The sequence below is a fragment of the Camelus dromedarius genome, chromosome 14 (genome assembly GCF_036321535.1).
Source record: "Camelus dromedarius isolate mCamDro1 chromosome 14, mCamDro1.pat, whole genome shotgun sequence".
Lineage (NCBI taxonomy): Eukaryota > Metazoa > Chordata > Mammalia > Artiodactyla > Camelidae > Camelus > Camelus dromedarius.
This window is the reverse complement of record NC_087449.1, coordinates 21,399,057-21,419,311: the sequence shown is the minus strand read 5'-3', so window position 1 is coordinate 21,419,311 and position 20,255 is coordinate 21,399,057. Positions and strand designations below refer to the sequence as shown.

Sequence of the window (20,255 nt, the reverse complement as noted above, 5' to 3'; positions counted from 1 at the left end):
TTGCTTATCAACATTAAGATGTCAGTATTTTTCACCTTTTCCAGTCTAATAGATAAAATGTCATATGTGATTGTTTTTAGCTCCATTTTTAATTACTGAAAACTTTTTAGTATCTGCATGACATTTCATTCTGTCATGAGTTGTGATTTATTTCAATTCAATGATTAGGCATTTAAATTGCTTCAAGTTCTCCTATGTGCAATGAACATCTTTACACATGATTCTTTGGCCGTCAGACATTTTCTTAGAATAGATTCTTAAAATTGGAATTATGGGCTAAAATTAGGAAACTTTTAAAGGTTCACGGTTCACATTGCCAAGTAGTTTTCTAGAAAATTTATACCAGTTCTTCCATCAACACTATATTATAGTGCCTCTTTCATTATATGTTCACAAGCATGAAGTATTTTTTTTTAGATCTTTTCTAATCTGAAAAGGTAAAACATTCTGTCTCTCTTCCTGTCGTATTTCTTTGAGTACTAGTGAGGCTGAACTTGCTTTCAAACCTTTCAACCATTCATGGTTCTTCAGTGAATATTTTATTCCTTATATTTTACTTGTTATACTATTGCTTATATTAATTCCTTGTATTAATATTATATTTCTATATTCTTTTCCTTTTTAAAAGTATTCATGTATCCCACTTGTACTTGCGAAAGACGCTAGCAGGCTAGTAATATGCTGGTGTTGTCAACTCCACGGCCATACCTTTAAGTAGCCACCATGTCTCTGGAAATACTTACTTTCCACAGAAAAACGTACTCCACCAGCCCGACCTGCTTGGAAGTCCTCTAGTTCTCCTCATTCCTTAGCAGACGCTCTACTCGTTCTCTGGGTGCTCTCGGGCCTGTGTCACTGTCCCCTACCGTTGTAGTCTGACCTTGCTCCTGTTTGGTTTAAAGCCTGACGCAGGCTCTCCCCAGCTCCTCTGATTACAGCAGATCCGTGGAGTATACGCCTCTTTCCTGCTTCAGCGCAGGGGCTGCCCACACTGCTCATGGGAGAGCATCTCTCCCGGCTCAGCCACGCTCTCGCCCTCCCTTTCCTGAGCTCTGTTCCTTTGTGGGGTCTTTACTGGATATTTTCCCAGGGATCTTGAGGAGCTCACTCATAATTTTTGGCAACACAGTTATTATTCATTCAGTGTAAGTTTGAAGAAAGGAATAAACTATTATTATCCTTTAGCAAAACCAGTGCTTTATAAAGTTCTTACCAAGAGAGTTGATGGGGTATAAAGGACATTCACAACCAAAGGCCCTTTTGAAACTGTAAACCAGTGCTTCTCAAACTGTTTTTTTGTTATCCCCCTTCCCTTACCCACAGTCTTTTTAGACCTTTGTTTCCTCTTAATTGCTCCCCAGTAGAATTTTAATATCACAGATGTACTGGTTATGTACTGTAGGTATATCTGTGTGCTTTATACACAAAAAAGTAAAGGCTTCCTTCACTTTCCCCCAAGAACCAATTTCTACCCCTTTTGGGGTGATGCTGCCTTATTGAGAACACACGCTGTGGATCTTGGAGCAAGGCTTACTCACATGAATGGCCCACCACTGCTATTACAGAGCAGGGTTTAAGAACACAGTTCATGTTAGGTGTGGTTTTCAGTCTCAGCACCTTTCTACTTACTGTCGAGCAAGTTACCTTGAGCAAATTATTTAATTTCACTAAACGTCAATCTCCTCAATGGTAACATGTGCATAATAATGGTGCGTACCCCAAGGAGATGTTTGGAGACTAGGAGACATGATGTATGTAAAGTATTCAGCACAACGGCCAGCCCATACAGTGCTCTGCAGAGATGAGCTCTCACGCACGTGGTGCCCCACATCCTTTGCGGTGCCGTGCTGTGGCTGGCCCAGCTTCAGGTGCTTAGTCAAACGCTCATGCCGCCTGTGTGAAATTGGCTAGGGTTTGGTCCTGCGAGTCTTCATACCAAAGACATTTCATTATGGCTTTGTCTCCTGCCTTATGATCATTTCTAACAACAGTCCTTGTGTTGAATATGCTGGATGTGGCTGTGATGATCAAAATGAAACACAATTTTCCCATTTTCTTAGTCAAATATATTATTTTAGGAAGCTAATTAATTAGGGCATTAATTCATGTTGGATGATGGCCTGAGAACTGTTAACAAAGACAGTTTGAAGAAAATTCTCTATAAAACATGACAAAAATGTCTGCCAATTATATGTTTCTGGACTGAGTGGAATTTGAAAAGCAAAAATATATGCACATGAATATATATGTATCTCCAGGGCAGGTAAGCAGGGGCTTATGAAGAGGAAGACTGGAAATAACTAATTCTACTTACATATCCAGAAATTAAGTATCGTTAATTCTATTCTGTGATAACTGGCTTTTAAAGTATGCCTTCCTTGTTTTCATGAAGGTGAAGACCTTGCATACTGAAAAGCATGTAACAGATATAACATATTACATATTGTGACTTCCAGGCAAATTTTCCTTCTCTGTAATCATAATGGCTATAATTTGTTCAGTATTTACTATGTGCAGGAACTCAGATTCACGTATAGTAATGAAATTTCTTACCTAAGTGTCATTACTGGTGTCTTTGCAGTTACTGGATTTTGTAAAAAGGTAAAGACCAACACAACATGAAGGTATTAACCTTACAACTTTAGTCCCCATTCTAATATTTTACCAAGTCAACACTAGCTTCTACAGCATCTATGCCTGTTCATTACATAATACCCAGATTTGGTCAGTTTCTCCATACGTGTCTGATATTACAAGCAGTGGACATGCAATGCAAATACAGTGCGCATATATTGCAAAGTGAAATTGCCAGTCTTAGAAAGGATATGGGATTCCATGAAGTCAGTGAAGGTGATGGTGTTAAGCTCTTTGTCAGGACTCGACAAGCTAGTAGTAGCAACTTGTCCTGAAGGTACCACAAATGCGCCATGAGATGCATAACATGATCTTGATCTGACTTTTTGCTCCTGGAGCAGAGAGGTTAAGAGTGTGGGATCCAGAGGCAGGAAGGCCTAGGTTCGCATCCCAGTTCTGTTCTTCCTTCTTACTCACTGGGTGACTGTGGGTAAGGCTCCTGAGTGACTTGAAACCTCAGTTTTCTCATCTGGAAAACAAAATTAATAATTGTAGTTCTCTAATGGGGGTATTATCAGCATTAAGAGTTAATGCAAGCAAAGCCCCTTGAGTAGTTCTTAGTATGCAGTAAAATCTACAAAGCTTTTGTTATTGTTACTGTTGTTTTTGTTAGAGTTAAGGGACCTAGGATGGAATTTCAGCTTTACCACTTACTAGCAGAGTGAACTTGGGCTAGTGAAACAGAGATAATTACATTAAATCTGTTTATCCATTCAATGTATAAAGAACACAAAGCCATATTAGTGTTTGATATTTTATTTTATTATAGAGTAGACATAATAAATACTATTTCTACCTTGAATTGTTTAAAAACAATCATTAACAGTAATACAATAATTATAATATTAAACTACTATCTAGCTCCATGTAGTTCTTTATCTTTCATATGTATCTAATTTTATACCCTCCCTTCCCTACTGTTACGTTCCAAGAAGGGAGGGGCACATCTCATACATTTCTGTGACTCCCTCAGCACCTAGCACAATGCCTAATTATTTCAGGAAGTCATGTTCAAATGAATCAAATGACAAAGATGCATTCAACCAACTTTCATCTCCTATTAATCCAACCATTATATCAGGTAACTTGAATGATACGGTAGCCACCCATGTCATACACAAAAAATTAAACATGTGTGATGGAATTCATTGTTCTTAGGATAAGGGAATTTTAGGGATGGAAAGAACCTAAAAACTCTAGTCTATCTCCGTGTTCAGTGAGGAGTACTATTTGTGCTAGCATCTGTCTTCATTTTCTACCTAAATACTCAAATTCAAAGAACCGACTCTAATTCAACAACCTTCAAAAGCTCCTTGTGACAAAATAACAGCAACAATAAGATGTTTTCATGGTACATAAAGTGTTAAGGATTTCACAAACGTTACCCCATGTGATGTCCACCACAAGCCTTTACCATAGATATTATGATCTATCTTATTTTAAAGATGAGGAAACTGAGTCACGGATTGATTAAAAAGCTTGCTCCTGGTCATTCAGGTCGTTTAAGTAGAGGAGCTGAGATTCACATCCAAGGCTGTATGACTCCAGAGCCCAGGCTTCCTTTTGTTAAGTCAAGGAGTGGCATCTCCTGCTCTGCTCGTCGGGCAATTAACCTTGCCGTGAAATACTCTCATGGAGCTGTCACTTGAACCTTCTGCCTTCAGCTCTTGTTTGCATGTGTGATTGTTACTAGGTTTTCTATATGCTTATATCTTATTTCCTGAAAGTTTACACATTTGTGTCCCCGCCACTATGTCACACACAGTGGAGGCTCAGTAGATGTTTGGCAGAGCCACTCAAATTGCCAGTGAGGGGATCCTGTTTTCAAAGCAGCTTGTTTCTGTGTAAGAATATTGTTCCTATTGCTTGAAAACCCTTAAATGCCTATAATCAACTTAAAATCATAAAATCCTAAAACAGAGATGATGTGGTCTTTTGCTTTCATTTTATAGTTGAGAAAACCTAAAGTTAGTTGACCTGCCCAAGATCACAAAGCTATTAACTTGCAGATTCATGGCCATGAACTCTGGTCCCTTGAGTCACTGTCTAGAAATATTATTTCAGATATTTGGAAATAGTTGTCAGGCCCCTCTTAGGCATCGTAGGCCATGAGGTTTGAATTTCTCAACATCTTAGACATTCTCCTGGTTTTAGCCCATTTTTCCAATAATTATATTAACAAAGATTCTCTGAGTTACTGCAGGGGATCAAAAGCATTCATTTATTCCTAATAGCATTTTTCACTGAGTATAATCTGGCATTCTTAGTAATCAAAAATTTATCTACCTTATGGTTTGGTCATCTCACTTTGTATTATTAAAACTATATCTTAAGGAAATAATTAAAAAGGAAAAGAAAACCAGTTTGTACCAAGATGGATTTAGAATAATTGCTACCTAGAAATGGCCCAACATTTGGAGAACACTTGTACAATAATATATAACCTGAAAATGCTATGTAGACCAGATAGCAATAAGGAAAATTATGTAATAAATGAAAAAAGTAAAATAGAAAATGGCATATTTATTCCAACGTGTAAGGATGTGAAGAAATTAGAATTGTAAATTGTGGATCCTTTAAGGTAAAAGGGTCCTTGGTAAAATTTTGGCGTTTTCTCCTTCTCTGGCATTATTGATCAAACCTACAACAAGAACGGTAGTGCCCAGAGGTGAACGCAGTAGAGTATAGGGTTGCTGGAGGGAGAGGGAGGAAGTGGGTCAGGAAGGACAGAGCTGGCCTGAACAGCATGACTTAGTCTGTTCCGACTGCTGTAACAAATATCACAGCCTGCATGGCTCGTAAACTACAAGAATTTATTTCTCATGTTTCTGGAGCCTGTAAGTCCAAGATCAGTGTGGCCGCATGGTCATGTTCTGGTGAACACCCTCTTGCAGGTTGCAGACGCCAGAGACTCACTGCGTCCTCACGTGGTGGGAGTGACAAGCTAGCTGGGGCCGCTCTTAAAAGGGTGCTAATCCTATTCATGGGAGCCCCGCTGCCATAACCTGATGATGTCCCAAAGGCCCCACTTCCTAACAACATCACCTTATAGTGAGGTCTTATCCATTTCCAAACTGTAGCTCCAGTGTTATTTTCTCAATGACACCTCCCCTGGCCTATCTAAGCAATATGAAGTGCTTTCATTGAGCTTTGCTCGGAGCATTCTTAGAACACTTATCAAATTCCTTTGATTACAAATCTATCTGTATGCTCACCAAATTCCAAGTCCCAATCACATGGAACCCTGAAATAATGGTGAGAATCCACCCCTCTCACCATTCTCACTCAGTTTTAACTAACAGAGAAGCCATTCTCCTCCAGGATCTAATAGTTATTCAGTAACTATTTGAAAAATAAGAAAGCAAACTGAGTAATTCTATTACAAAATAATAGAGGCACCTGTTCAGTGCCTTTTTTATTTATAGATGTATCTAAATGTTACCTTCCTGAGGTCCAACAATGGATAATTCGACATGGATTTAATGAAAGATCAGTGGAAACCTGGCTCTGTTTTAGGGACCGTGGATGGTTCATAAAAGCTTCTGTCACAGCTCCCTCCTTCTAAAAGTTTACAGTCTTGTGGTGGCAAAGACTTAGACATGGGTACTCCAACTTAAGACTCACTCGATGCTACTGTAATTGTTTGCTTGCCCTCAGATGGTACTGTAACTGACCACAAAGGCAGAAAATTCATATAGTCCTCAGAGCCTAAACTTTGAACTTATATGTATCTGGGTACCAATTTTAAATATTCTGCATACCAGCTGTGCAAGACTAAGCAAGTTATATAAACTCTTAGCCTTGATTCCAACCACTACCAAATGAAGATAATGCTTACTTCATACAATTACATAGATAATGTGAAGATAAAACCCATAGGAAGTATGCAACAAATAATGCTTAAGGAAGTAAGTCTGGTAGTGAATGTTGATGATGTTAATGATGATATTAGTACATTGAACTGTAAGTCTCTGAGGACAAGGATTATGTTTAATTTGTCTTTGAATCCCCAGCACCTACCATTGTGTTTGATAATAAGTAAATATTTGTTGATGATCAATGACCACGTCCAAGATACTGAAAGCCAAGGGAAGACACAAAAAGTAGACAACCTGGCATGAACTGGAATTATCAAGGAAAGCTTTACTGAGGAGGGAAATATACAAAGGGTAAATTTTTTTCATAATCAGAGAAGAGGATAGAAGTTACTGAAGGTAAGAGATAAAAAGTCTATGGCATAGTCTGTGACAAGGTCAGGGGAGTAAATGTGTTTTGTGTGATGGGAAAGAGAAGCAGTGAATGGGAGACATAATGAATACTTGGTCCTTACTGAAACTCGACTCTTCAGTCTCATGTCTAGAGATTGATAACGATGACAACCATCCTCAACTTGGCTCCCTTTGGAAACCTCAAGTTATATCAAAATCATACAAGAAAATGTTTCATTTAGACAAACTATGTGGTATAAACAGCATGGGGAAAACACGTGCCTTATAGGGTGGCAAGTCTAGGTTTGAATTTTAGTTTTGCCACTTAAATATGTTATCTTGGGCAAGTCACTTACCTCACTGATCGTCAGTTCTGTTTCTGTAAAACAGAAATAATAATGCTTATCCCACAGGGCCGATGGGGGGGTGCTATAATTCTTGTAAGGTATTCAGTGTAGTCCCTGGTATATAGCAGATGTCCAGTAAGCATAAGTACTGCTGTTATTTTTAATTATGTGAATTGATGCATTTATGTGTTTGTACTAAGTCAAGGTATATGTTTGGGTTTTATATATTTGGGGACCTGTACACTTGAGCCTCCTTAGTCGGAGGGTAATTGGACTTTTTGAAATGGAAGCAGTCCAGGAGAGGACAATGTGTAACATGGTATCCCGTGAGGGGGTTGATGTTTGTCTGTTTAAAATGAAGAAATGCAAACAGTTTTGAGTGTATAGACAATTGTATAAGGTGAATGTTCAAACAGGAAGCTAATAATTTTCTTTACTAACTGCCTGCTGTACAAACTGTCATGCAAATACTGCCTTATGCTTCAGGTAAAACATTGAAAACCCTTATGACTTTATACTTCTGCTTGGATTTTTTTTTCCGTAGTAAAACATGTAATTGATTAATTTCAAGTGTGTTTGTCTGTAAACCAGCCAAATATTTCCTTTTAAATACTTGAGCTCTATGTTGAATATACAGAGTTATGGTTCTTAGCATATTACCTTATTCCCCCAGTAATTAGGTTTCAGACTTTAACCTTTGAATGAGCTTTTAGTTCCACGTATACTAAGATGTCTCCAACCCACATTAAATGAAGGTTTTTCATTTCATGTAGGTTCTTCCCGGGGACCCAGCCCCCTAACCATGGGAGCCCAGGACACCCTCCCTGTTGCAGCAGCATTTACAGAAACGGTCAACGCCTACTTCAAAGGAGCAGATCCAAGCAAGTAAGCCTGGGGCTTGGTCCACTGTGTTCTCCAAATTCTATTCTGTTCAGTGAAAGACATCCTAATATAACTATTTAATTCCTTATCCTAAAACAAACAAAAAATGCAGTTAACCATAACAGGGGGCATACCTAGAATTAATTTAATTAGGAGTATTATTAATTCACTGCTTTTTTAAAAAATGTGCCTAAAGGTCCAATCATCTGATATCTTACTACCCAGAAATCTCTGATCCAGTTTTCATTGCAAGTTACAGAAAGCACTAACCCAACTCAGTCAACAAGGAGAAAATGTATTCTCTCACAAAAGTAAATGTCTAGATCATGTGTTTATTGTGCTAGTCTTTCCTGGATGGGAATCACCCACATACAAACTGAAATAATGATACAGTGGAATGAGACCCTGGAATAAAAACGTCTTTCCATAACACACAGGTTAATAAAAGGCCAAGTTATACGTTACGCTTGTTAAGTAAGGGAAAACTAGCCAAAAAAATCACAGCAAAGTAAAAACTTTGGATAAAAATGTACCACTTTCTATTCACATGAGCCTGATTTCACTTGTATCAGTATATCCTGACAGTGGATTTGACCTGAATGCACATGTAATATGATTAAATACTTCACCTCTCTATAAGGAGTTCCATGGATAGGGTTCAGGAAGTCTGTGGATCATCTGAAATTACATTTCATGCCTAACGTGTGTGTGCACATGCACATTTGTCAATGGAGAGGGTCTACAGCATCAATTTCACAAAGGGCTTCATATCAAAAAAAAAAAAAAACAAGTTGAGTGATTTTTGGTCTACACTGAAAACTAAACACCTAAGTCAAACTGGTTTTCAAGCGTGTCACATACAATTCCAAGTCTGAACTTGATGGATAGACAAAGGACAAACCTAGATAAAGACAGAATTGCTCTTTATTTTTTACTTGCAAGGACTAGGGCTTAGAAATCCTTAGTATCCATGGAAATAAGAATGAGAGAAAAAATTAAACTTGCATGTAAAACACTGGACTATTTTATAAAAATTTCTGAAGCAGCGACAGTCGGGGGGGGTTAGAACATGGGTCTTTCTATTTTAAGTGACAACCTATGTGACTAATTGTTAATCCTCTTTGCACTTCAGAAACACTAGCTTTTTTAAGTCTAAGTCTAACAATTTGATCTGGGGAACTAATATAACTAGTTAACTCTGCTTCTTCCTAGCCACTGGGGTCTATCAACCTCCCTAAATGTCATATCCTTTTTTTTTTCTTTCTTTTTTCTTTTTTTATTGAGTTGTAGTCATTTTACAATGTTGTGTCAAATTCCAGTGTAGAGCACAGTTTTTCAGTTATACAGAAGGAACCCTACTTCAAAAAGACACCCGCACCCCAATGTTCAGAGCAGCACTATTTGCAATAACCAAGACATGGAAACAGCCTAAATGTCCATCAACGGATGACTGGATAAAGAAGATGTGGTATATTTATACAATGGAATACTACTCAGCCATAAAAACCGACAACATAACGCCATTTGTCGTATCTTTTAAAATAACATTTAGGCTTTACTCTGGGTTCAGAGTTTTATAGAGAAACAAACACTGGGGATTCTGGCGTCTAAGTTCACTTGGGCTGCTATAACAGAAAATCAAATACTGGGTGGCTTATAAATAACAGGAACTTATTTCTCAATGTTCTGGAGGCTGGAAAGTCCAAAGTCAAGGCCCTGGAGGATTTGGCATCTGATGAGAGCCAGCTTCCTGGTTCATAGGAACCTTACATGGTGGATGGGACTAAGGAGCTTTGTGGGTCTCTTTTACAAAAGCACTAATTTCATTCATGAGGGCCCCACCCTGGTGACCTAATCACCACCCAACAGCCCCACCCTAAATACCATCACGTTAGAGATTAGGTTTAAATATAAAAAATTGAGGAGAGCATAAACATTCAGTCTATAGCACTCTGGTTTCTCCCATGTCTTCTTCATCTTCAAAGCAGGAAGGTCATTTGAACACAACCATAGAAATGAAAAGCTCCTCATACAGAGTATGTGTTTGAACTGATAGGGCAAGTAAGCATCTTGAGTTGGTTGTACATATACTTTATATACATACATACATGTTCTGTAGACTCTTCTTTGAGCAAAGAATTTGCATGGCTTTGTATCATACCAGTTCTAAAGACTATTAGTGACTGACCCATACCTGAGAAAGCTCAGGCTGACCTGAATTGCAGGTAGAAACACATCCTAAAAAAAAAGGTTTTCAATAGTGTAGAGAGATGTCTAAACTGGAGTGAAAAATACTGGGAATCACACAAGAAAGAATTCTTTTTTGCCCACTTACTAATTGGCTTTCATTCATTTCATTTCATTCATTTATTCAGAGAGCTTTAACTGGTAGTAGGGATACTTCCACTTTTGCTCCCCACTAAAATCTATGCTCAATGTATACATCACTGTTCATTTCAAAATCTTCCTAACTTGTTCAGAGTCAAAACCAAATGCTTTATGATGGTCTGTAAAACTATGTGATCTGTCCTTCACGACCACCTACTCCATCCCAGTTGCCACCTCTTGTCTCCACCCCTCTCGTCCTTATTCACGCCCTTCTAGCCACGCTGGCTTCATGGCTGTTTCTCTTTCATCAGCCCCACCCCAGCTGCATCTTAAGGTCTTTGCATTAGTTGCTCCTTCCATCTTAGTGTAATCTCCCAGCCATCTGAGTGACGTTCCCCCTCGCTTCCTTCATAATTCTTCAGCAAATTTGTCAGAGACCTTCCCTGGCCATCCTATGTAAAACAGCAACACTGTTTCCCCCTCCACTATCCACACTTCCTTTCTCCTTACCTCACTTTTCTCTTTCTCCATAGTTAGTGTGCTACATGTTTTCTAATTAATTAACATGTTTAGCATGTTCCATTTTTTTCAGTGCCCACTGTCTGTCTCTTCCCCCATTAGAATGTAAGCCCTTAAGAATTGGGACTTTGAGTATTTTATTTATTGCTGTATCCTCAGTACCTAAAACATGGGGTCCCCAGTGCACATTTGCTGACCAAGTTGAGTTGAATTACTTATTCACCTAACATTTACAGAATTTACACTATGTGGCTGCCATTGTGCTAGACAGGGGATATATTTATTGGTGGTGAAGACAGTTGATGCGGAAAATAAGTACATAAATATAATGCAAAGTTCACTGAAGAGAGGTGTAGATGTGGGGCAATGGGACTTAAGAAGCCCTTGATGATAATGTTTTTAAATTCCAGTGAGTGGTGTAACAGCCTACCAGTCCCTTGTGGAACTGTCCCTATGCAGGCTGGGTTTGTCATTCCGTTTCAGTTTCCCCAGCACACCATGACAAGTGTCTGCAGAGGTCAGTACCAGTGAGCCTGGTACCCATGCCTTGGCATTCCAATGACATGGCACTAGAGCCAAATTAATATTAGTGCTTTTCTTATGCCCTTCTAAAGTAACTGAGCCTGTGATTTGTGGATGATAGTACATATTGGGTCTTTTTCCAATTATATTGCTATAAGTAATTGTAGCATATACTGTATGTTGGTAGATGGGAGATTTAGTATATTTCATTGAAATTATGAGATCTGAAATTTATGAACAGATCATGAAGTGACATTCTTCTAAATTTAATTTCATCTCCAGGCAGTGAATCATTTTAATTGCTGTTCTTCCGTTATTCACTTTCAAGGAAACAACTCAAGTTTGAAAGTTCAATCATAGTGCAAGGTGGGGAGGTGGAGGATAAAGCCAAACACAGCACCACATAGAGAAATGATGCAGAAAAGGCATGTGGGTCTGCTTTTGCTTGTGGTTCTCTCTCATCCTGCATCAAAGGCTTCCCCATTTGTTTTCAGACCATACACTGGAAATAGAAATCTACTACTTTATTACATATTATGATATCTCATCCATTCAATTACAGTTATACTCTTTCCCCGAGGAACACCTGTAACAGGTATTCTGACATCTGAGTCTTTCTCAGTAGCTTATAGGCAGAAAACTTGACTTTGCTGCTTGGGGAAAACACATCTTCCTTGTAATTAGCTCCTATTTAAATAATGTGGTGCTAGGGATTAACTCCCTAATTCCCAAGAGAACCTTATACTTCTCATTCCTATTTTATCCTTCCCTCATCACCATATTTCAATTATTTATTCAAGTGTCTGTCTCCTTGCTTAAACTGGAAGTTTGGGCAAGACCACATTTGTCCTGTTTCTCACTGCCTGTTCTTGCGCGTTACATGGCGGCTGATACATTGATTAGGCACCCCATACAAATTTGTTAAATGTAGGAATTTATTTTCAAAACATCTCATTGAGTTTCTGCTCTGCCCTGAGTTCTGTGTTTTGCACCTTTGCCTTCTCATAACCCAAGACATAGGACTTGCCTTCACAGTAGCGGATAGGTATGTTCGAGAAACTACAAAACAGTTTTTTTTTTTAATATGTCCATTTGTCCAAGGAACCTAAAGAAAGAAAAAAATGAAGGAGGGCTGACTGGAGAGGATATTAAGGAAGGCTTTGGAAAGATCTGCCTTTGAACTGAGTCTTAAAATATGAAAAGGAGTTTTTGCCCATTACCCAAGTCAATGAAAGGGGATGATAAGGAAAGGAAGGGAACAATTCTACGCACAGAGGTACGTCCCCTTGGAAAGAAGACCATGGGCCTAGTTACCACAGCAGTGGAAGTCACACTTTGTGTGAGGAATGCATTTCTGATGACTTCACATAAATCAAAGCCACACATTTCCTGACCATAATTGCCCGGCATTTCTGTCGCCCAGCTAACATGATACTGCCTCTGGCAACAGGGAAAACCCAGTTTGTAAGTCATTTGACCAAATGACGTTGAAATTTTGCCATTCTAGACAAATGTTTCATTTGGAAGGATTCATATGATTTCAGATTTACTTCATAAAGTACATGTGTTAATATTTCCATATTGCAATATTTTAGATTCCCATAATTTAAACTTGCATGAAATGTAACCATACCACATATTGATAGGAATAATCATTACTGCTGAACAAAGACTTCCCTTTAGTGAGTAAGGGTTGAAAATGCTAATTTTTATATAGAAAACTTCAGACCAGCTTAGACACTGGATGGATTAATAAATCATCTAAGGTCTGACTCTGACAGTTGAGAAGCAGTATAGAAATGTACGTGATTGCGAGTGAGGAGCCGGGGCGCTTCTTGCATTGGTTTATATTGACTACTTCTCTCATCCTCCACGGAGCTCTGTAAGTCCTTTGAAGGCAGTGACTGTTTTTGCTCATTTTTTAACAGCCTCCCCACTCAAAAACGAACAGACAACAAAATTACACAGTTAGGAGTCAATAAGTGTTTATTGATTTAATAAATGCTGCCTCCTCCCCTTGCTGACTTCCTTTTAAAAGAGAAACCAGGAGAGGGTGTAGCTCAGTGGTAGTCTGTGCTTAGCATGCACAAGGTCCTGGGTTCAATCCCCAGTACCTCCACTAGAATAATTAATTAATTAATTAAAAGAATAAATAAATAAACCTAATTACCCCCCCTTCCAAAAAAACAGAGATAAACATTATCCCCACCAAGACACCATTTAGCACTCATTTTCTGGAAAAGAAACCGAGCTGATTCCTCATCAATTAAAACACATTTGAGCCATCACTGCTAACAACACTCTACTGAGTGATGGAGGTACTGAAGTCGAATTTAACAAGTGCTCTGACTAACTGTTGCTTCTTCTAGAGTTGTCAAATAATATGTTTCATGTTGAAACATGAAACATCAAGAGGAGACTCAGCCTGATGGGAAGTCTAGGCTTAGCATCAGTTCAGCACCAGTAAAACAAGCAGGGCTTATGGAGCTAACAGACAGAGAAGGTAGCCAGCAGAGTTGGCACCAAACAGGGAGATCCGCAGTGCTCTCCAGGAGGGACGGAGGGGCAAACTTCTAGGAACCAAAATTCTCCTTCAGAACAGTTCAGAGTTAGGATGACTATTTCTGAGCGGGGAGGAGGGGGCACATGGCACATTTCAGAGGTTCACCTACCCTCCGCCCTTTCCCCAAACCCAGTCTTGTACATACAAGGCTTTTGAATGTGGACCAAGGACCAGCTCACCTGAGCCACTTGGGCTCATCAGTCAGCTACACGGTCTACGAGGTGACTATGGGGCAAACAGAATTTCCAGTATTCACGTGTGAGCAAAGTTTTCATTTATGAACTCAATTTCCCTTTCTAGTGCACTCTTGAACTTAGACAGTTGTAGAAATGGTACAAGTTGGTTGTCCAAATGTATAGGGAAGTCACAAAGAAGTTCACTCATTTTAAATATTTACCATTTCCCAAAGAAGAATAATTCTTTTGAGATTTCTGCTTCTGGCCAATGTGGAGTAACAGGGACCAATTTACTCTTCTACCTGAATACACTTCAGAAACAGACAAAACACATGAAACAGTGATTTGCAAGACCCGGGGCCCGGTGAAGCCCTGAGAGGTGGGGTGAGCCGGAGGATCCCCAGCTGACCTCCTGGAGAGCCTCCAGGCCATGGCACAGGGAGAGCCCGGCAGACCCCCAGCTGCTCACAGGAGGTGTCTCGCTGGTGCGCTCTCCCCTGAGGCTGGCTGGGGAGAGAGGAGGTGCCAGAGGAAGTGAAGGGCCGGAGGGCGCTGCTGAGCACCGTGCACTGCAGAACCTGGCTGTGGAGGTGTGCATGTGACCAGAGCCTGGAGCTGGGGACCCAGTCTGCACTGCAGGAGCTGGGCGCTGGGGCAGCTCAGTCACACATACCTCAGGAGTTGCCAGTGTCACCGGGCACCAGCAAAGCAGACAGACTGCAGCACCCAAACACTGGGAGTGCCACGTGCCTCTGCACTGCCAGGGCCTTGCCCTGAACAAGCCCTGAGTCCTGCAAGAGCCTGCCTAGCAAGCACACTGGAACCAGGAAGGGGGAAAAAAAAAACAAAAAAGAAACCTCTCCTTCCTGCAATGACTCTCTAGTGCCCTCTGCTGACAATGCGTAACATAGTACCTTTGACAAAGAAAAAATATATTAGAGGGCCCAATACTAATTCTCTCAGAGCAGGCAGTAAAGGGTGAATTTGAATTACATTGATTTTCTGTAGAAATTGGCACAGTTATCGTAAATTTAATGTGGAGACACAAGGAATCACAATAGCCAAAACAACGTTGAAAAAGGACAAATGTGGTAGATTAACACTATGTGATTTCAGAACTATTTTAAAGCTACAGTAATTAAGACAGTGAGGTATTGGTGTAAAGACAGACAAAACAGATCAGTGCAAGAGCATGGAGAATTTAGAAATAGACCAACATATAAATGGATAACTGTATTTCAACAAAATTGCCAAGTGGAGAAATCAACACATAGTACTAAAAGAATTAGATATCCTATCCACACTAAAAAATGGACTTGGACCTACACCTCACAGAAAATATACAAAAATTAACTAAAAGTGGATCACAAAACTAAATGTAAAACTAAAAATTAAAAAAAAAACACTTCTAGAATAAAATATAGGTGAAACTGTTGTGACCTTGGATTTAACAAAGACTTAGATAAGACTCCAAAAGAGTAAATTGATTAGCTACAACCCATAAAAGAATAAATTGATGAATTTAAAGCTTCTGTTCTTCAAAGTTACTCTTAGGAAAAAGAAAAAAGCAAGTCAGAGACTGAGGGGGAAAATCTTTGCAAAACATGTATCCTTTAAGTTATTTGTATCCAGAAAGTACAAAAAAAAAAAAAAACTCTCAAAATTCAATAAGAGAACAGAAAACTCAGTTTTAAAAAAAAATGTTTAGCAGAAAAATTGGGCAGGCACTTCACCAGAGTAGATAACCGTTGACAAAAAAGCACAGGAAGAGATGCTTAAGATCATTAGCCGTTAGGGAAATGTAGATTGAAACAGAGACCAGTGCTCACCTACTAGAATGACTAAAGTTAAAAAGACAGATCCTACCAAGTGTTGGTGAGGATATGCAAGAACTGAAATTCTCATACACAGCTGGATTTTCCACTTCAGAAAACTGCTTGGCAGTTTCTTCAAAAGTGAAAGGTACACAAACCGTGTGATCCAACCATCTCACTCATATATTTATCCAAGACAAATAAGGGCTTGTGCACACATATCCATCACAGCTTTGTTTGTAATTGGCAAAAATGGAAGAATCCAAATATTCTTCAGCAAGCGAATGAATTTAAAAAAAAAATAACCAGTGGCATATCCATATCTTACCCAGGAACTGTTGACTCACACACCACGTGGATGAATCTCAAAATAATTATGCTGAGTGGAAAAAACCAGACAAAAAAAAAACACACACACACACACCTTATGATTCTGTTTATATGGAATTTTAGAAAGTGCAAACTAATGTGGAGTATCGGAAAACATATTAGCAATTGCCGAAGAGTGGGGAGAGAAAGGATGGAGAAGGGCAGGTGAGAGGAATGACAAAAATGCGGGAGGAAACTTTTAGGGGTGTTGGATATCTTCATTATCTTGATTGTGTGATGGTTTCACAGGTGTAAAGCAGGTCAAAAATTATGGACTTTTACACTATAAGTAAGTGCCAGTTATTATATACCAACTCTTCATCAACAAAGCCTCCTTTTTATTTTATTGAAGTACAGTCAGTCATTTGACAGACAATGTGTCAATTTCTGGTGTGCAGCACATGTCCCAGTCATGCATATACATACATATATTCATTTTCATATATTTTTTATTAAAGGTTATTACAAGATATTGAACATAGTTCCCTGTGCTATACAGAGGAAACTTTTTTAAAATCTGTTTTTATATATAGTGGCTAACATTTGTAAATTTCAAACTCCCAAATTTATCCCTTCCCACCCCCTCTCCCTGGTAACCATAAGGGTGTTTACTACATCTGCAAATCTGTTTTCTGTTTTGTAGATGAGTTCATAGTGTCCTTCTTTTTTTTTAGATTCCACATATGAGTGGTATCATATGGCATTTTTCTTTCTTTCTGGCTTACTTCACTTAGAGTGATGATCTCCAGGTCCATCCATGTTGCTGCAAATGGCATTATTTTATTCTTTTTTTATGGCTGAGTATTATTTTATTGTCTAAATACACCACAATTTCTTTATCCAGGCATCTGTCGATGGACATTTAGGTTGCTTCCATGTCTAGGCTATTGTAAATAGTGCTGATATGAACATTGAAACAAAGCCCTTTTTTTAAAGAAAGGGTTATTCCTTCCAAATTATCGAACTGTGTTAACTTATGTACATGACTGATTTTACAATTTCACCCAAAAAGACAAGTTAATGGAATGAAGATCTAATAAAGTGGGAAGCAAGAAGTTTACCTCACGAGCATATAAAAGAACATGCTCAAGGCATCAGTCACGGTACCCAGAGAACTAGAACCAGTCCCAGTGAATAGTGTGACAACATCGTGCAATTCAATATCTTCAAATATGCTGCCAACCATTCAGAAATCAAAGAGAGAGAACCACCAGAACAGATGATTCTATTTGTGAGGTGAACATACAGACTTCTTTCCAGAAAGAGAAAAGCTGCACTTTTCTTCGTACTGTCCAAAAACATCTTCAACAAAATAGCCACTTTTTTTTGGATAAATGTTAAAACCAACCTTTGAGTCCTCGGGTCTTAGAAATGATTCAGTAGTGGAGAGTCCATTTTAAGAACTTTTTCTCTCTTCTGCTGTGTCATATTGCTCCATAAATCCTTGCGTTTCACAGCTGCTTCGATTCACAACTTGTTGACCTGGGTTTCCTCTCTTCCCTCTCACATGTTGTGACATGACAGGTGTATCGTGAAGATTACTGGAGAAATGGTGTTGTCCTTTCCTGCCGGCATCACCAGACACTTTGCCAACAACCCGTCGCCAGCTGCTCTGACTTTTCGGGTGATAAATTTCAGCAGGTTAGAACACGTCCTGCCAAATCCCCAACTTCTCTGCTGGTAAATATATTTTGCACAGATTTTTTTAGAGATGTGTGTGGCTTAGCACTTTATGCTTAGATGAGGGGTAGACCTTAGCAAGAGAGAAGCACCATGGAAAAATTACCACTACTCAGATATGTTTATAGATTCCAACCAAGATCTTTTACCAGCTGTCAAAGTTTTTGGTGGGTGATGTGTGTGTGTGTGCATATATGTATTTTAATGGCCAACTATCTCAAGTGGCTAAAGAGACATTTAGATTAATAAAATCTGCATCAGTGACAATTTATTCATTGTCTGTTTTGCTTATCATTGGTAAACAATAGATAAGAATGGTGAGAAGTCAGCTCAATCAAAAGAATAAAATCCATTTGTTGTATTAGCATCTTTTAAAATCAAATGATATTTGAACTGTGAGCTATTCTTCATATAAGCTTGAACTCTCTTTTGTGAAACATATAATTTCATTGCACTGTAATGGCCCCTGTTTTGATAGAACTTTACACATATTGTGTCAAAGAAACTTGTGTGAATTTGTTTATATAAATATCCTTTTTCACATTTCCTATTAAATCTGAATATGTCTTTATCATATTTATGCACATGGCAGTCACACAAATACACACATACATGCTGTTAAAAATGATCCACTATGCACGTTAATTATTGGCAACGGATGAGACATCAGGAGTCATTCTTGACAGCCTTCTCCACCACCAAGTCTTGATATTCCATCTAAAAAATCTCTCTCTTAAATGGCCACTTGCTCCCTTTATCATGACTTCTCCTATCCAAATGCTGACTATCATTTCGCTGGACCACAGCAGCTGCTTTCCTCCTTCCCTCCCTGCATCCAGTTGCTCCACAACTACACACAACAGCCAAATGACCTTTTTTTGAGATAAATCAGGCTGTCCTTGCTCTTAGTTCTCTGGTGGCTTCACATTGCATCTGTACCAGAATCCAAACTTGTTACTGTTGCCTTGGAAGCCCTGAGTCATGCACTCTTGCTTGACTCTCTGTCCTCATCTCCCACTGTCCTCCTCAGAATCCCTGTAGCTCCAGCCAGACCTGCCAGTCTTAGGAACAAGCTGAATGCTTTCCCACATCAAGGCTCTGCCTCTAATAGGCCTTCCATCCTTCTTTACTGGACTCCTGCTCATCCGTCAGATCTCAGCTCCACTCTACCTTTGACCATCCCACTCTCCTCCCCACTCCCAGATGAAATCATATTGCCTGCTGTTCTCTCTCAGGGTTCTCTATTCTTCCATTTGTCACACTTACTAAAATTAGTAATTACATATCTATTTGTGTCCTTCATTCATCCATCTCCCCCACTAGACTGTAAAACCCATGGGGGAATAGGACACATCTCACACACCACCACAGCCTCAGCACCGTCCACTATGCCTAATAAGGACCTGAGTAGTATATGTTGAATATGAATGAACAATTCAACTATAATTTAAAGAACTTAGTCAAGCAGGATATCTATGGAAAATTCACTGAAGGTTGTTGGTGTCTGGAATTTGAGGACCAATATAGTCACTTTCTTTCTTGACTAAATGAGACTGTTTCATTCCAGTGGTGAAAAGAACAGTCACAGGTCTTTCAGGTGATGACCAAGATCACCCCCTTCTCTTTGGTCCTTGTGGTGCCTTAATCGACAAACTTGATTCCAAGCTTAAGACTGTAAAAGAAATGCTACCCATTCAATGAAAAATAAATGTGAAATGGTCAAAATTGGAAATGGGCAACTTCTTGTTTCAGTTTCCCTCCATGTTTTTGATGTGCACATTGAGCCAGTTGATTTTATTTTTCTAAGTTCCTCCATCTGAAATTAGGATTTATGTGCCACCCTCTCATCAGTGTGTTTGTAAATGTCACTGGTGTAGAGTTATAGTTTTTGTTGCATTTTTAAGCAGTTGTGTTGCCAAGTTCTTAGACATGTGTAAGAGTTTTATACTTATTTCAATATATCAGTCTTATGAATTGAATTAAATATCAGGCTGAGAATGTTTTTGTTTGACAAAATATTATACAGACCCTTAAATTACTTTTTAAACAAAAAGCAAATCCTTATTAATTAACTTGGACTTTATTAACTCTAAATGTTTGGTGATCGCATCAGGGCTGTGACTGGTGGCCCATGAGTCATCGAGCCTGTTGGGTTTAGTCAGGCAGTGCTGTTCCACCGCCACCACCGCCACACCTAGCTTTTTAAAAGGCAG

At 39.0% G+C, this 20,255-nt stretch overlaps 1 protein-coding gene across 16 annotated transcripts in view; it reads left to right on the top strand.

The window, feature by feature from the left end:
* The window catches only part of SGIP1 (SH3GL interacting endocytic adaptor 1), a 182,533-nt gene that overhangs the window by 152,127 nt on the left and 10,151 nt on the right, over window positions 1-20,255 (top strand). For all 16 annotated transcript variants that reach the window (XM_064493480.1, XM_064493490.1, XM_064493482.1 and 13 more), the window contains 2 exons: window positions 7,963-8,074; window positions 17,887-18,042. In XM_064493480.1, the coding sequence (XP_064349550.1) occupies window positions 7,963-8,074; window positions 17,887-18,042 (268 nt within the window). The remainder of the gene's footprint in view (window positions 1-7,962; window positions 8,075-17,886; window positions 18,043-20,255) is intronic.